Source organism: Amphibalanus amphitrite, unplaced genomic scaffold, assembly GCF_019059575.1.
Source record: "Amphibalanus amphitrite isolate SeventyFive unplaced genomic scaffold, NRLGWU_Aamphi_draft 000487F_arrow, whole genome shotgun sequence".
Lineage (NCBI taxonomy): Eukaryota > Metazoa > Arthropoda > Thecostraca > Balanomorpha > Balanidae > Amphibalanus > Amphibalanus amphitrite.
Window position 1 is genome coordinate 241,615 of NW_024881981.1, and position 15,987 is coordinate 257,601.

The 15,987-nt window shown below is 53.6% G+C and overlaps 2 protein-coding genes across 6 annotated transcripts in view; one reads left to right on the top strand and one right to left on the bottom strand.

The window, feature by feature from the left end:
- The window catches only part of LOC122392445 (probable ubiquitin carboxyl-terminal hydrolase MINDY-4), a 48,406-nt gene extending 46,298 nt beyond the window's left edge, over positions 1 to 2,108 (top strand). For all 5 annotated transcript variants that reach the window (XM_043387277.1, XM_043387276.1, XM_043387281.1 and 2 more), the window contains 3 exons: positions 415 to 637; positions 996 to 1,176; positions 1,477 to 2,108. In XM_043387277.1, the coding sequence (XP_043243212.1) occupies positions 415 to 637; positions 996 to 1,176; positions 1,477 to 1,610 (538 nt within the window). In that variant the 3' untranslated portion in view covers positions 1,611 to 2,108. The remainder of the gene's footprint in view (positions 1 to 414; positions 638 to 995; positions 1,177 to 1,476) is intronic.
- A 441-nt stretch (positions 2,109 to 2,549) lies between these two features.
- Positions 2,550 to 14,604, bottom strand: LOC122392463. The gene is made up of 16 exons (XM_043387332.1): positions 14,468 to 14,604; positions 13,783 to 13,864; positions 12,488 to 13,459; positions 12,093 to 12,219; positions 11,169 to 11,332; positions 10,889 to 10,990; positions 10,531 to 10,685; positions 9,549 to 9,706; positions 8,598 to 8,613; positions 7,003 to 7,066; positions 5,259 to 6,467; positions 4,792 to 4,927; positions 4,240 to 4,403; positions 3,774 to 3,875; positions 3,327 to 3,472; positions 2,550 to 3,074 (listed from the first exon to the last, which is right to left on the bottom strand). Exons 1-16 carry the CDS (start codon positions 14,468 to 14,470, stop codon positions 2,904 to 2,906), a joined length of 3,771 nt encoding a protein of 1,256 aa, XP_043243267.1. The 5' UTR covers positions 14,471 to 14,604; the 3' UTR covers positions 2,550 to 2,903.
- Between the last annotated feature and the right edge of the window lie 1,383 nt (positions 14,605 to 15,987).

Below are 15,987 nucleotides of genomic sequence, written 5' to 3' on the forward strand. Positions count from 1 at the left end.
CGTATTCGCAGAGTTCGATAACGTGAACTTGGGATATCGATATTTCTAAGTTCGATAGGAAGGAATATGAACGTCGGATGCCGCCTCCTGTAATCGAGCTTGTATGAGGCTGAGCCGCCGTTGCGTGTGGCCGATACTGATTGAGCCAGCTGTGATTTAGACTGAATGTAACTGGGCCTAACTGTAACTGTTGGCCGTGATATATTGTTAAGACTACTGACCTCCTGATTGCTAATTAACTGTGTGTGTGTTTGTGGGGGGGGAGATATGTATCTGTATGCCGCATGGCGATGCTGAATAAACAATAATAATACTAATAATATAGCCTGAGCTGTGGCAGAGATTGACCGTGACTGAACCATGCTCTGTAACCGAGGCCGAGTATGACTTATCCGGCCGTGACTGATGCCGCAGCGTTAAACGGGACATGGACGTGGCCACCAATACGGTGATCGGTCGGCACGGCTACTGCACCCAGGAGCTGGTGAACCTGCTGCTCACCGGCACCGCCTCGTCCAACGTGTTCGACGGCACCGTCCGGCTCGGCGAGGGTGCCGACGTCACCGTCCTGCGCGGCGTCGACCAGCGCAGCGAGATCGGCCTCCTCTCGCTCTTCGAGCACTACAAGTCCTGCGAGGTGCGGGTCGCGGTGTGAGCGTGTGGTATGCAATGTTTATCAAGGATTGTGTGTTAGCGCGGTAAGTGGTAACCCATGTGACCGTGACATCACTGCAATGTTAAGTAGGTGCTGTAAGATTCTCACGCAACGACTGGACATTTTGCATAATCCCTCACGAACCGCCACGCTTCATTTTCGCTTCTGTGTCCTTGTAACATTGATTTTCAATAGACATGGACATTTGATTTAGTCTCAGTTTTGTATGTCGCTTCGTTCAGTCTTTGTAGTTGAATTTTGGTGCCTTTGAAGGTGAATGTGATATCCAGTATCCAAGTACATTCACCATTTACCTGACCTGTTCCGCCTTTGACGGCAGGTGGGCTCCCACCTGAAGTCGCCGCAGCTGCCGATCTGGGTGATACTCAGCGAGTCCCACTTTACGTGCCTTTTCTCCGGCGACCGACGGCTGTGTCAGCAGCCGCCCGAGGCCGGCCGGTTCGACCTGTTCTACTACGACATGCTGGCCAGGCAGGACGACGAGATTCGGCTCACCGTAGGTCAGTGGGCTGCCGAATAAACACGCTGCATTTGGCGTTTCAACCCTATTTCCCAAAAAGGATACTAAATCGCTCGAAGCACCTTATGCGTCGAAAGCGATTTTCGACAACAATCAGCTCTAAAATGCTTTCTTTTTTACCCTTTACTCTGCTCTTACGTCGCATCATGGCGGAATACACCCCCGTTTTTACATGATTGCTGTCGACATAATCATAAATGTTCTACATTACGAAATGACGTGGCAGTATCACCCGTGGTGGCGGCTGTTTTGCTGTTACTGACCCGCTGATGTTTTCCAGAGTACGGCGGTGACCCGTCGGCCGAGCTGCCGGCAGTGCGGCCCGGTGAGCTGGTGCCCCCGCTGGAGCACTGCCTGCGCACCCGCTGGCCGGCTGCTAAGGTCAGCTGGAACGGCTACGAGCCCATCCTGTGAGCCGGCCGGCCGGCCCGCCTCGCCTCTGACCTGCGGATCGCTGTCCCGTGCCTCACGCCCAGACCGGTATGGTGCCAGTGGACACAGTTTTCTGCACTCGTTTGAATGTGCTGCTGTTCGGGTGGCCTTCGAATGCCATCCTGATGTAACACACGTTGGGGATCACGTGGCTGGCATTGGCCACTATGTCCCGTATGATCTGTACAATCTCTATTACCGCTGTTTACAGTGGTTGCAAGTGAATCATCGAAGGTGCTAGAACCGCTCACTCTTCTAGTCTTAATCTGTCGATATGAATAGTCATGTCATTCGCGACTCTACTGTAATTCTATCGATCCCTTAGTAGACGAACTCTGAAGCCGCGCTCTAGTCTATCCCGGGCCTCTTCTCCCGGGGCGCCACAGTCATCGTTTTGATAATGACGTTACTTCGTTCATGGTGCTTATTGTAACAACTGGGTATAGGTTTTTCTACTGGAACAAGATACCAAGCCAAAGAGCAATTGTTATTACGCTGAGATATTGAAGATGAAAGCGAGGCCTAATGAAACAATAGTGACAACTTGTACACGATTACGTTACAAATTAATTCCAAAGACAAATAGGTACCACGCTGATTTTTTTATGCCCTACCTCATTCTGATTGAGGTAGGCGGCAGCTCAGATGTATGTCGCTCAAAAACTGCTGTCTGGGCGGTTGTGCCTTTGCACTCGAGTATTACACCGTTAGGTATGGGCAGGAGCATCCTCTAATCACATGACCTCAGAGACACAATATAAGACGTTTAAAGCGAATGCGTCGTGTTTTATGCCCCTTCATGTCATCAGAGCATGAATTACGATGTCAGCACATAGTAGCTTATAGCTAACCGGGGAACCTCAACGCTGGACATCACAGCAACTGGTGAGGGGAAGTAGTACTTACATTGCGGGTGACCAGTGTTTCGGCTTTTCTTTTCGTGTATTTCCGCTCCACGAAACAATATCATAGTTCATATTCAGTTTTTCCCCGGATGATGCATCCCATAACAAAATTTGCAAAGTCTCTGACATGAACACGACATACCACATGTTAGGCACGGACGAACGAAGCCTAACCCATCGTGTCGCTTTAAGTGAACACATCTCAAGGCACATCGCCGATCACGACACAAATCACACTCGAAATCACAAATCAGCGTCCAAAACAGACCTTTCTCGACGAAGGCAACCTCACACTTGTGGCGAGGGTTGAAGCAACACGGCGAGTTTCGAGCGGAGACCGAATCTTGGGGAAGCCGAGCCGCGGCGCTCTTCAGTCGGTGTCGTGCAGATGGCTGGTGATCCAGTCGAGGTATTCGCTGACTCTTGTGTACACTCCGGGCACTCTGGCGTCGGCACATTTGTACCCGAACGACACCACACCGATCGTGTAGAAGTACGGTCCCGACGGCGACGGGAACATCATCGGACCGCCGCTGTCGCCCTGTCGAACAGAATGCGTGCAAACAAAGTGATTCAAATGATGCATCCCATAACAAAAGCAACTTCGAGGTTCCATGGGGCGAAATATTTGGTGCAAAACCAAAGCACTAACGGCATATGAGTGGTAGTGTCTAGTGATTCAAAAGAAACTGAAGAGCAGAATGAAAACAGAATATCAGTGTAGGAGAGAAGCAAAGAATTGTAAGCAGCGCACAAGAAGGCGGCATGCGGACGGACCCAGTGTTTATCTTACCTGGCACGAGTCTTTCCCGGGGCTCCTGGCGCAGAGCACCTTGTCGGTAATGGTGATCTGCCTGAAGCGCGTGTAGCGCCGTGAGCAGGCCTTTTTCCTCATAACACGCACCTGGGTGTGCAGCAGTTTGGCGCTAGCGGAGCCCCCTGAAGAAAAGGCGTACACAATTAATGGTAATATATTGAAATATCGCGTCGGTGTCTGTGCTAAACAGCTTGTGCGTGTCATCGGGTATCCCATAGAGCCCGCTTTGATTGTGTGACTTTTTTATTGTTCCATCGTTTTACCAAAGACACATGATATATGTTTGAACGTTGAGCGTATCTTTTTGAAAGCTGATTTATTCAGCTATGACTTATGAGTATAATGTCATTAGAATAATTGAGGGATTTAAATATGAACTTTAACTGAAGATAATTAGCAGCGTTCACTGAAGCGGGTACTTACTGTAGCTGGTAGCGCCCCATCCGGCAATGAAGGGCTTCTTAGCGTCAAACACCATGGTCCTGACTTCGTCTTCAAACGGCAGACAAACTGTATGCCTTGCATCTGTAACGATACAGGTTTGGTTTGAGAATCTTCATCGATACCAAAGAGCCATCAAGCGAACTCACAGTTGAACTCCCCGGCAGTAAACTCAGTTGGATTTAACCCGGTAAACTCAATTTAACTTTAGGCCCAAAACCGAGTCAAACTCTACCAGTTATAATAATAAAACCACAGTTCAGCTGAAATATCTACCGGTTCTAGTCATAGTTAAACAACTCCACCGACTCTAAACTCGCAGTTGAACTGATACCTCGATCTGCTCCAAACTCACAGAACAACTCTAACGGCTATAAACTCTCTTGGATATAAACTCAATTCAACTCTACACGCACACTTGAACTCCACCGGCTGCAGGTAAACTTACAGTTGAACTCCACTGGCTCTCGCAGCACCAGGATGGCGATGTCGTTGGCGAACGTGCGGTTGTTGTACTCCTCGTGGATCCGGTGCTCCTTGATGCCGTAGTTGATGGCCGTGTCGACGTCTGTGTCGTTGGTCAGATCGTGGTCGCCGATACGGGCCCAGTTTCTGCGGCAGACATCGTCAGACAGTCATGACTCATTGGATACATAGACAAGTGGTGATCCAAATACAGGAAACACAAAGCTAATGTGGTAGTGTAATGCCTGGCCGGTGATCGTCTAATTGTCAATTGTGGTGCACTTTCGGCGAAAGCATGAACAAAAACGTTGTCATTTACGTTTGCCTCACTTTCCTTCGGGTCGGGCGACTGGATACTACCGACACCGAAGATCGCGCCCTCTTCAGTCCATACATCCGTACCTAATCATTCATCAGTAATCAGTAATCAGTTATGCAAGTGGGCCCTGAATGGAGAGGCAATTCAACGGTCTGTCCAGCCTTGGAACGTCCGTCGGTGGTCGGGCCGCCGGCCTGGCATGCAGCCCGTACTCACAGGCTGTCCTCCTTGCCCTGGACGCAGTGGGCCGCCGTCAGCACGTGCTTGTTGGTGATGAGCGCGCCGCCGCAGTGGAAGTTGATGTCGCCGTCATGCGAGTCGTAGCCCAGGGCGGCCATCCACGGCCACTCGGCTGTAATCATCGCGGTCACTCTCAGTCGGATGTGTGACACCGTTTCCCAAGGACGTTGAGCTCAGCACAGCTTTTTTGTCTCACGAATAGTGGCCAAAGGCCACTGCCCACTGCCACACCATTTTGCTCAATACTACAAGAAATTAAGAATACTATCGAAGTTTAAAAATAACGTTGAGTATGAACTTACATTAATTCTATGGAAACTATCTGAATTGTATGTGCATGAAGTATTAAGATGGCACTTCAGACGGCCAGCAGACAAATGTCATGTCATGTCATGAGAATCTCGCCACATTAAATACCGTTGAGCTTATGGTAAACTACTCACCGACTTCCGACTCCACGCCGCCGACAATGCGGACGCCGGTGACGTTGCGGTAGCCGCAGCGGGGCGGCCGCGGCAGGATGTAGCCGGTCGCCTGCGCTGGCTCCTCGGTGGTCGGCACAATGTCCGTGTCACCGGCCGGGGACGTACCACCGTCCACCGCAGCGTCAGTGGACGCGGTCGTCTCCGCCTCCTGGCCGACCTCCTCTGCGTCCGAGTCCGAGTCGGAGTAGTCAGAGTCGGGATCGCCCTCCGAGGTGAAGTCCTTCTTGGTCCTCGACGGACGTTTGCTGCTGGACTGGGTAGGGGCGGGCTCCGTCGATGGCTCGGTGGGGGGTTCCGTCGCGACGGGCGCAGGGGTGGTGTCGGGTGTCGTGGGGGTGGGCGCCGTGGCGACTGGGGTGGGTTTGGCAGCGAAGGGTTTGGCGGCCGGTGCGGTGGACGGTGTGGGTGGGGCGGTGGACGGTGGGGGTGGGGCGGTTGACGGTGGGGGTGGGGCGGTCGACGGTGACGGTGGGATGGTGGGTGGCGGGGGTGGGACGGTCGATGGTGAAGTACTCGGTGTAGTACGCTCTGTTGTAGTTGTCGTGGTTGTGGTAGTAGTGGTGCTGGAAACCGTCGTACTTTCTTCTACAACAGCAGGTCGGACTGGTCTCCGTATGAGGTTATTCGGACAGCAATACATCGGTATGTTCGAGTTGACATTCCTGCATTTGATGGAGTTGAGTAGGTACAGCACTCTGCGTGTGAGTCGGCTGGTCAGCCGTTTCAGCGGCGGGCAGTGGTTCATTATGACACAGGTGCCGGCGAGTTTCCGCGGCGGGAACAGGCACCGGAAGTTGTCGGAGCTGCGGCCGGTGAGCTCCAGCTCGTCCTCGCCGTACTGCTCGCCGTCCTCAATCTCGTCCTCGGGGAAGTAGAAGCCGCCCATGATGTCGTCCTCGTCTTTCTCTGATGGCGCGATGACGTGGTGCTGCTGCCGCTCCGGCGTCACCGGCGGCAGGACGGTGATGCGCGGCCGCTGCCTCACGCCGCTGATACGGCGCGGGCCCACGGCCACTCCGTCTGTCGGCGACGACTCGTTCACAGCGCCGGGCTCCGGCGGAGCGCCCTCCGACGACAGCGGCACGCCCGCCGGCTCCTTCTCCACAATGCTGGTGGGCGACGGCCGTGGCGACGCAGGTGTTACCTCCTCATCAGGGAAATAGAAGCCTGAAACACAAACGGGTGTGGTTAACTCAAGATAAAAGTGTGTCGGTGGCCGTTGCCGTCTAAATCATAGGACATCTTTGATCTTCTTGCTTGATTTATTTGAACTAACAGTATATGCGTATTGCAAGTCTCATAGCCAGACGGTGGAATGCTGGCGTTTGGGAAGGTGGTTACTGTCGTTCAGCTTCTGTCTGTTGTTTACGAACATATACCAGATTCCGTGCAGCTCCTGGTGCAGCGTATCCCCGCAGAGAGCTATTAGATGAAACTATAGACATAGGCGACACTTTTGAGATGCTATAGCGCATGCGACACCATGCCGTCACACGTTTCTGGACGCCCATCTACCGCCGGCCCCGCTAAGTGATCAGAATCATCAGCACGCGTCTTGAACACGGAGATTGAAACCGAATAGTTCCTCTTTCGTTTTGCCCGCCCTTTGCCCTCTTTGGACTCTGATGAGCAGACACTTCATGCAGCAGAGCCTAAGTACAAAGCACTAATGCCTACCTCTACGGAAGGCAAACATACTGACCTTGACACGTGACTGACGGACTGAAGACGAGCAGCGCGAGCACTGCCGCGCACAGCAGCTGCATCTGAGGTCACAGAGCGACCGAGGGGGTCAGGTCAGGGCACCGACAGCACAGACTAGCACAAACACAGGTCATCCGTCCTTCCCTTCCTCAGAACAAACCCATCGGCATCCCCTCACACTTCCCTTTCCCGACTAGCTTCTTCCAGAGAACCCCTTCCAGAGAACCGTTGGTGAGGACATCCGACATTGACAAGTCCTTATTGAACGACATCCTCTCCGGTATGACCTTGTGAGCGGCAGGGCGGGCTGTCCCATCGGGATATTCCCGTCCCACCGCGCCGCAGCGGTCTCTGCCGGTGCGGCGCACCGTCGGTGGTCCGCTCAGTCCAATGTCGACACCCTATCAAGCATCATTCCATAGCTCTGCAACGGCCTTTTCAGGCCGAAATAGCTTGCTCCCCGTCCCTCTCCCCAAGGTGCAGATTTCTCTAGGTGGGCAGCTGCAGGATGCTTGACTTGGTTCCGTCGTTGAACGGCACGATACAAAAATTTCTTCCCATATCGGTTCAGTGACATTTGAAGGATAAACAAGTCGCTTCGGTTATACGCGGCTAGCCGAACGGTTTGTTTATATGCACACTAACAACCACGGTGTCGCGTGTGAAAACCTTGACGTCAATTGCAGACATTTCCATTTAGTGATGAATCAAGAATAAAAACTCGGATACATAATCATCTTACCCAGCCGAACGGGTTGCCACTTCGGCCAGTTTATGGGCCGGGCTAAATCATTAGCTAGACGCCTTTTGGCTTGTAGGAGACCTACGAACTGGCGCTACAATGAGCAGTGCTTGCACTCTGCGCCCGTGCGGACTGAGATCCAAGCGAAGTTGCGCGGGATTCCTTCAAACGCACTCATTGCGAAGTTATTCATATTGTAAGCGAAATAATTTTGACACCCTGCTCGTCATCCAGATACATCAGTCGACAGAAGGCTGACCTGAGAAGGGGCTACTTGACTGTAGGTAGACCTCCAGACAATCAGGCCTACGGCTGCTGAGATAAAACATTCAAACGTTACCATGTCCGATCAACCGGCCCCCATATAGCTCGATGTGCTTTCTACAAAAGACGGGCCAGCCTACTGCCACTGCCATCCACTGTCAACCTACCTTGTGCCGGGCGTTTGACGGGTCCTTGGTAGATGAGTTCGTACTTCTTCAGCGCCGCGCTTCACGATCAGAGGTTTCCAAAGACAGACTCTGCTGAAAGAAGAGTCTGCTGCCGCTGCAGAAGTCACGGCTAGCACCACGCGGACGCTGCCGCCGTTCAGAGGCTCCGTATCACTGCCGTCGGCGGTGCCGGCTACCGAGTCCGTCTGTCTGCTCGCTGTGGGTCGGCCACTGGCGTCGGTCAGCCGCAGGACAGCCGCGCCGGCCGTCCCGGCAATAAACACAGCGCGTCGCGGCTGACGTCACGCCGCAGCGCGAGCGGCGCCCACCAGCCGGAATTACCGTCTGAGAGCATACACATTACAGACGGTCCGGGCGGCCCAGAGCCCGGCCCGGCCGCCGCTCCTGTCACACACTGACCAGAGCTGCTGCTCCGCTGCCGGGAAATGGGCAGCGCTCAGTTCGCACGAGAAGAGTGATTCACAAATGTCAGGGTTTGTAATCCCCGATGTTAGTGCGAAGAAGGTCGTGATCTGCGCAGTCGGTCCTTCATACTAGCTGACACATGCTGATGCATCATTTGCTTTTGTATTGGACTGGTTTACTATGAACATTTTTATTTTCTCCCGTTCTCCGTGTCCATTTTTCCTGCAGTACTACCTATCTCGAAAACAGTCGCCGTCAAATGAAAATATACAAAAATAATGACTTTATTGGCTCTAATGTGGGGCTGCCACGTTCATACAAACGTTCATAGCGTTGGCACTCGCGATCGTTATTGCTAACCTACTTTTGCGCTGCTTCATTTTCTATGCCGGAGGCTCTTCCACGGTTTCGCTATTCGAGGACCAAAGGCGAAGCGACGGCCCGAGCTTGACACTAGGTGAATCAAGACGCTGGTACCACAATTCGAACGTTCTTTCCATCGGTTGCAGATCGTATAGTTGATAACAGTTACAATGATCAATAAATAGGTATTAAAATAAATGCCCTCGCATACTTCGTCAAAAACCTCAAACAGTTATATTCACGGGTTTTCCTGCGCAATTGACTGCACCGTCTATGGACTTCACATTTCACACACATACGGAAAACATCTTCACATTACATCCCCTGCGGAAGACATTTCGTGAAACACTGAGAGCGAATGTTATGACACTTAGCTGCCGCGTTGTCTTTAGCTGTCTTTTGGCTTTGATCATTGAGCCAGTACCCATCTTCTGTAGATGCTCTGATTTTTTTTGGCGGAGGCCAGAGCAACTCCACTTGTGTCTCTGCGATCGGTAACTGTCTGAAGACGGTGGCGTCTCGGCGTTCGGGGACTATATGAAGTCGGTGGAGTCTGAGAGACGGTCGGAAATCGCCCCCTACCTCAGGTGGTCCACGATCCAGTCCAGGTAGTCTGTGACGCGTGTGTAGACGCCCGGGAAGCGCGGCTCGCCGCAGCGGAACCCGAACGACACAACGCCCATGACGTACCAGTTGGGCGTGAGGACGCCGGGCATCATCATCGGGCCGCCGCTGTCACCCTGTCGCACGGAACGGTCACCCTGTCAGCTGCCTCTCAAGTAACCAGAGTGGTTGATGCTCGATGTCTGTTTTGTTTTTTGTTTTTGTTAGGTTAGGCCCTTTCGGTCCAAATAGCCCATTTCAGAGCCGGGAGGATGATAGGATATAGGGGGAGACATTGGTCTGGGCAGGCACCCTAGTGAGTCGCCGGGGCTGAGCCCGTCCAGAGGACAGGCCACCCAGCCCCAAGGCACTCACTGCACCCGGCTACAGGGTGCGCTTCCTCGGGAGCAGCGGTGCCGCTCCAAGGGAGCAGCCCGCATGAGATAAAGTTGCCTGTCCAGCCCGGAAGGGGGTTGCGGCGTGGAGGAGAAGGATTTCAGTATCCTGAGGATAGAAGCATGGAACGGTGACGATGTCTGGTTAGTGTGCTCGATTGTACGGCTCATACTTTGACGGCTACAGTGGTAGACTTATTGGGAAACTTTTATCACTTTTTACACTTCAAGTCTACATTCTTGACAAAGACGAACTTTTCCGGCCTTCTACGGTTAGGTAGTCCAAGATGCCTTTTTGATTTTCAGCCGAACAGTTTTCCAGATCCATTGAGTTCAATGGATTACGGACAACCGTATGCAGCCACGCCAGCGCCACCAGCGGGGAATCGTAGACGTCGGAGTCGGAGGTCACTTGGTTAGGTTTCGGCGATAGATGTCGCATCGCTGCTGGATAGTGGCATGTGCTGTGCATTGTGCAATCGCACTTGGATGTAAGGCGTTGTCAACCTTACCAACCCCTTGATTTTAAATCCCCTTACGTCACGCAAACGTTATACGGCGCTCACCTGGCACGTATCCTGGTTCTCTCCGCCCTCTCGTGCCGATGCGCAGATCTGCGAGTCGGCCAGCCGGTGGCGCAGCGCCCGGTAGCGCTGTTTGCAGAGCTGCTGACGGTGGACGCGCACCCGCGCCTCCCGCAGCACGGGGCTCGCCTCACCCTCTGTAATACGAGACGACTTTATTGACTCCGGCCGACGCTGTGGGTTTATCGAGTGGGGATGCATTTACTACCGCACTAATTAGCGGTGTAGTCAATGCGTTTGGGGAGTACGGTAAGACGTTACACCTTCCGTTCGCAAGTTCACACTTATTATACGATAATGATATTCAAGCCGACACCGACAACAGAAACTATTAACTTACTGAATGATGTGGTGCCCCATCCAGCAATGAAGGTAATCTGTCTGACCAACTCGAGATTTCGCATCTCCGGTAAAAGCGGAAGACAAATCGGATGAACGGTTCCTGCAAAAACAGTATTCGTCAGTATCGTGCGTGAAATATCAAAATGATTTGAACACACTGGTCAGTTGAATAAAACATTTACCGGTTGGCTAAGGGATACAAAGGAGAAGAACATCCACCGCATTTTTGTAGAGCTCGCTCATCTAGCTGAAACATCTTACGAGCTTTATTCGCTCACCAGTGATGTCGACCTTGGTGCGCAGTTTGACGATGGCGATGTCGTTGAACAGGGTGCGGTTGTTGTACTCCTCGTGAGGCATCATCTCGGCGATGCCGTGCTCCGTGACCGTGTCCACCTCCGTGTCGTTGAAGAGGTCATGGTCGCCCAGACGAATCACCTTCCTGATGGGTCAACGAGCACGGTGAGTTCTTTATGTCATACGAGCCACGAGTATATAACGGGCATCATTGGTGTAAGTGAACGAATGTAGTGATATTGCTAAAGCTTTCAGTCGACAGGTCGAAGAAAACAAAAGCCAGAGCTACCTCCAATTCGAGCTTGCTGCTCAGGCCTTGACCCCTTCTGTCCGATCGGGAAATTCCGGGTAGTCGGGAGCTAGGGCTTAGCGTGACCGCATAGCCGGCACGGCCCGTCCCACCCACGGACTTCAGCCGGCAGCAGCTCTGCCCCTTACAACCAACCACAAACCGGCGCTGACGCGAGTCATATCGGATACAGAAACGACTCAAAGCCGAGATTTGCCACCGAGAGTCGCATGTTCCACCAACTGAGCTACCGAACAAGCCAATGCCCGTTGAAGACGTTAAAAAGGTTATAGAGTACAAATGGAAGCTACTTGATACGTAAATCCACGGTATAGTAGTGAAAGTAACGTGACTGCCACGATACGGGAATTTTGGGGATAACCAGTTTCAACCATATGCGGACTCCTGAGGGCTGACGTTTGAATGTGGAAACTTGCAATTGGTCTTTATTTTTGTTTGTTCGAAAACACCTCACTTGTTTCGTGTTTCACTGGAAATGGGACGGCCAGTCGGGGTAATGCAGCTGTTTGTGTTTGGGAATGCCCAGTTAAAGAGGACCCCACCGTCCTAAGTCGTTACAGTGAGCCTTGTGTCTCGCCTGCGGTGTATGACTTACAGCTGCTCCTTGACGCAGTGGGCGGCGGTGAGGATGTGCCACTCGGTGATGAGCACACCGCCGCACAGAAAGTCGATCTTCCTCCGCTCCAGCTGGTAGCCGAGCGCCGCCAGCCACGGCCACGAGTCTGAAACAGCAGGACACACTTCAGTCATCATCCCTGAGCCGACACCAAAACATGGCCGCGCAGCAGAGTGCAGACTTATCCCATATCAAGGGCTTGAAAGCACCGGGGACCACATTGCAGGTAAATCATGTGAAGTCACAACCTGCTTCGAAACAAAAATTATCCCCCCCCCCCCCATAATCCCATGCACAAAAACATCACATTACATAACCCGGGAATGCGCAATCGCATGCTCATCAGACCACAGGTCTAGTAATCCGCCACTCACTGGGCTGCGACTCCTGGCCACCTGTGATGCGTTCCACCAGCTTGTGGCCACAGACGTCCAGGCCCGGGGGCGGAATGGTTGATGGTCCGTCGGTCGGCACAGCCTCCGGTGTCGCCGCCGTATCGACACCAGTCGCCTCTGGTGTTGTCTCCACACTAGACGCCTCTGGCGCTGTTTCAACAACAGCCTCACTCGCTTCTGTTATCGTCTCGACAACAGTCACTTCTGGTATCGTCTCCTCACTGGGCACTTCTGGTGCCGGTTCAACACTAGTCGTCTCTGGCGCTGTCATCTCTGCTTTAGTTTCTTCTGCCGTTGTCTCGACTCCAGTCACCTCTGATGTCTCAGCACTAGCGACATCGGGTGTCGTCGTCTCGACAACAGACACCTCTGGCGTCGTCTCGACACTAGACGCCTCAGGAGTCGAGGCAACAGGCGCCGTCTCTACTCCAGTCACTTCGGATTTAGCCATCTCGACATCCGGCGCCTCTGGCACTGTTGTCCCTTGTGCTGCAGGAGGCGATGCGACCTCGGTACTCGATACAGGGCTGAGGCCTGCGGATGCTGATGGCGATGGCGGCGGTGGTGTGGGTGGTGATGGTGTCGGTTCTGGCGGCCGTCTCGAGACCTCGAAGAACAGCGGCGCGGAGGTGGTCGGTGTCAGCTGAGGCGGCCTCTCCGGGCAACAGATCAGCGGCCGACCGCCCACAAAACGGCAGATGGACTTCTTGAGAAACCGCAGCCGGGCTGTGGTCAGTGGCAGCAGAGCCTTGCGCATATGGTCGCAGCTGAGGAGCGGGCCGCAGCGACCCAGCTGGCCGTCAGGCGTGCGGCAGTCGAAGCTGCCTCCGAAGCGGAGCAGCTCGGCCCCACTGCCGCCCACATCGAGCGGCAGCTGGAGCGCGGCGTCCACCGTCGGGTCGCTGAACACGGGCCGGCTGCCGAACGCCGTCGGCTGCTGGAACACGATATCTGCCGGAGCACGTCCAGGAGCAAACGGTCATTGAGAGAAAATAACTATCTACAAGGGATTAAAAGCAGGCTCTGAGGTGGATGACATCGGAATCGGACATGGATAAGGGACACGGAAGAACACATGATGTTGAAGATCGAGAGAAGGCGTTGACCTTATTGTATTTCATAGTTCATTCTTACATAAAATACAACATTTCAACCTCCAAGAGTCTCTTGCAGTGCATCTGCATGCTCGGAGGAAATGTGCGCATCTCTAGGCAAAATATCGTCATGTTAGGCAGTAGGCACTAGGCACAAGGCACCCTGTCCCTCCGTCTTACCTTGACCTAGAGCGACAGCGCACCAAAGAAGCAGCAGTGACGACAGCATCGCCGGTCGGCAACAGTCACCACGGTGCCAACCCTGTCGACGGTGGAGGGCAGATACGAGGGTCAGGCCGGGACGATTTAACACGCCACTCCCCTTCATATTTCCCTCATTCACCTACACCGGCTGCCGACGGGCGATAGCAACCCCAGACCTGTCTCATTGTACCCCTCCCCGAGACAAAAAGTTGGTGCTAGCGCGCACAACACCTTTGTTCCAGACAGCGTAATAGGCAACGCATCGCTAAGACAACAGATAAGCAGCATAAAATCATACAAGGCTTATTATATATTTATCTTTCACAAGAGCTGACATGCATCATCCTGCTTGCCCTAGTCGCTTGAGAGAAAGCACCCTTCTCGCCTAATGGGAAGTCCCTGGTCTGTGGAAGACGCCTATTCCTGGCACTGATTGCATACATTATCAATTATCAAAACAGTCCTTATCTGAGCGCGCATTGACGTCCACTTCATGTAACCGGTCTTTGAGCTGTCAAACCTGTACAAATTAGGTACATTGCACAACATATGGCATCAACCCCGCGGATACCGGCGAGTGGCATCGGCCGGTCAGGGCAGAGGGCAGCTGACCGTCCTACTCCTCGAGCCGGTACCGGGCCGGCCAACACCGGACACTCACCATGCCGAGGACAGGTAGTGGCGGCTGTGGGACGCGCAGCGGCAGCGGCAGCGGCGGCGGGGCTCGTCACAGGAATGACGAGCCGGCCGCCGGACGGGCGGCGCGCGGTGCGGCTCACGCGGGGTTTCCAGCCGCCGCGCCGCGCGGCGAAGGTCGGCGAACGGTCAACCGGCTCGGCGGCGGTGGCACCTCGGAGAGCGCCAGCGCCGGGTGTCACAGCTACCTGTCCAGGTGATAAACCGGCCAACACAGGGGGCCGAGCGTCCGGCAAAACATCAGACGCTCCGACTCGCCCGGGAAATAAAAACGGAAGGCGGTACGCGGCGCGGTCGTGTCACCTGCACTGAGTAAGACGCTTCACCTGAATGGCGTCGTGATTCACCACCCTCCCAGCTGTGGGGTCTTATCTGCAGAGCAGAGGAAATTGGCAATTAGCCAGGAATCTCGCAGTCGTGTGACGGCCGCTCGGTCCGGCCGTAAGGCAGGCGGACGGGCAGCCCTGACGGTGACCGGACGTCGGTAGCCGCTGAGACACAGAGCCGGAGGGAGGCGGGGGCGGCAGCGGGATTCCCCACGGTGACGGAGACACAGACATGATCGGTCACTTTGATCGGTTCGTCCGTCCGTCCGTCCGTCCGTCTGAAGGCAAGTTTCCCAGTTCCGTCCGGGACCAGCCCCGCGCCCGCCCACCATCCGCCCACCTGGGACCGCCGTGTGGGGAGCCGAATTCTCCCCAAACCAACTAACTGCAAAGTGGCATCGAAAATACCGCCTGTCGTTATTTTTATCCTATAAAAAGGTCCAAAACAGTCAGCTTCCAAAGCCTCCGTGACCGATCGCTACAGGAAAAATGTTCATGTTCCATTCGTAATATCATATTTCCGTGGTAATATGAAAAGTGCAACAAAAAACTGGCGACCTGGAATGACCCATTGTGACCTGGATTGACCCCATGTAACCTGGACTGACATGCGACCTGGAAAGATTTTAGATGTTCTGGACTGACCCATTGTGACCTGGATTGACCCACAGCTCTGTGCTGACCCCCATGAGACTAAGAATAGCCCCTGTAGCCCGGGGTGACCCCGTTTGCCCCGAGATGACTCTTATAACCCGGTCTTACCTACGAACTTTAGTGATACCTTATTGAAGCCGGTGAGGTTACTCAACGAGTCGGAGTTGAAGTCTCCGATAAACGATGTGCATCACGTTGCATTACCTGTTGAGTGTGTGCTTCGTGTTTGCTGTGATTATTTGTACCTACTCGGTGTTCGAGCTCGTCACAATCTCTGTGGCTTGAGCTTCAAATTGAAGATGGTACCGACGCACTCGTCGCGAATCAATTGTCACCGTCTATCGATTTTGGTTCTGAGCTGAGCCGTATGTGTTCGGCGTGAGACTGGATTGGATTACCACCGGCAGGCTAGTTCCTTCGGTGTTGGCGATTTATAGGAATAAATGCCATAAAAATATTAAGAAGCGTATCACGGCGTATTTCACTACAATGGAGAAAAGAAGCG

Coding starts and splice junctions, on each gene's coding strand:
- LOC122392463 (XM_043387332.1), bottom strand. Junction 10,991..11,168: donor CACCAAGGTCGACATCACTG/GTGAGCGAATAA, acceptor CTGTTTTTGCAG/GAACCGTTCATCCGATTTGT. Junction 3,876..4,239: donor AGAGCCAGTGGAGTTCAACT/GTAAGTTTACCT, acceptor GTATCGTTACAG/ATGCAAGGCATACAGTTTGT.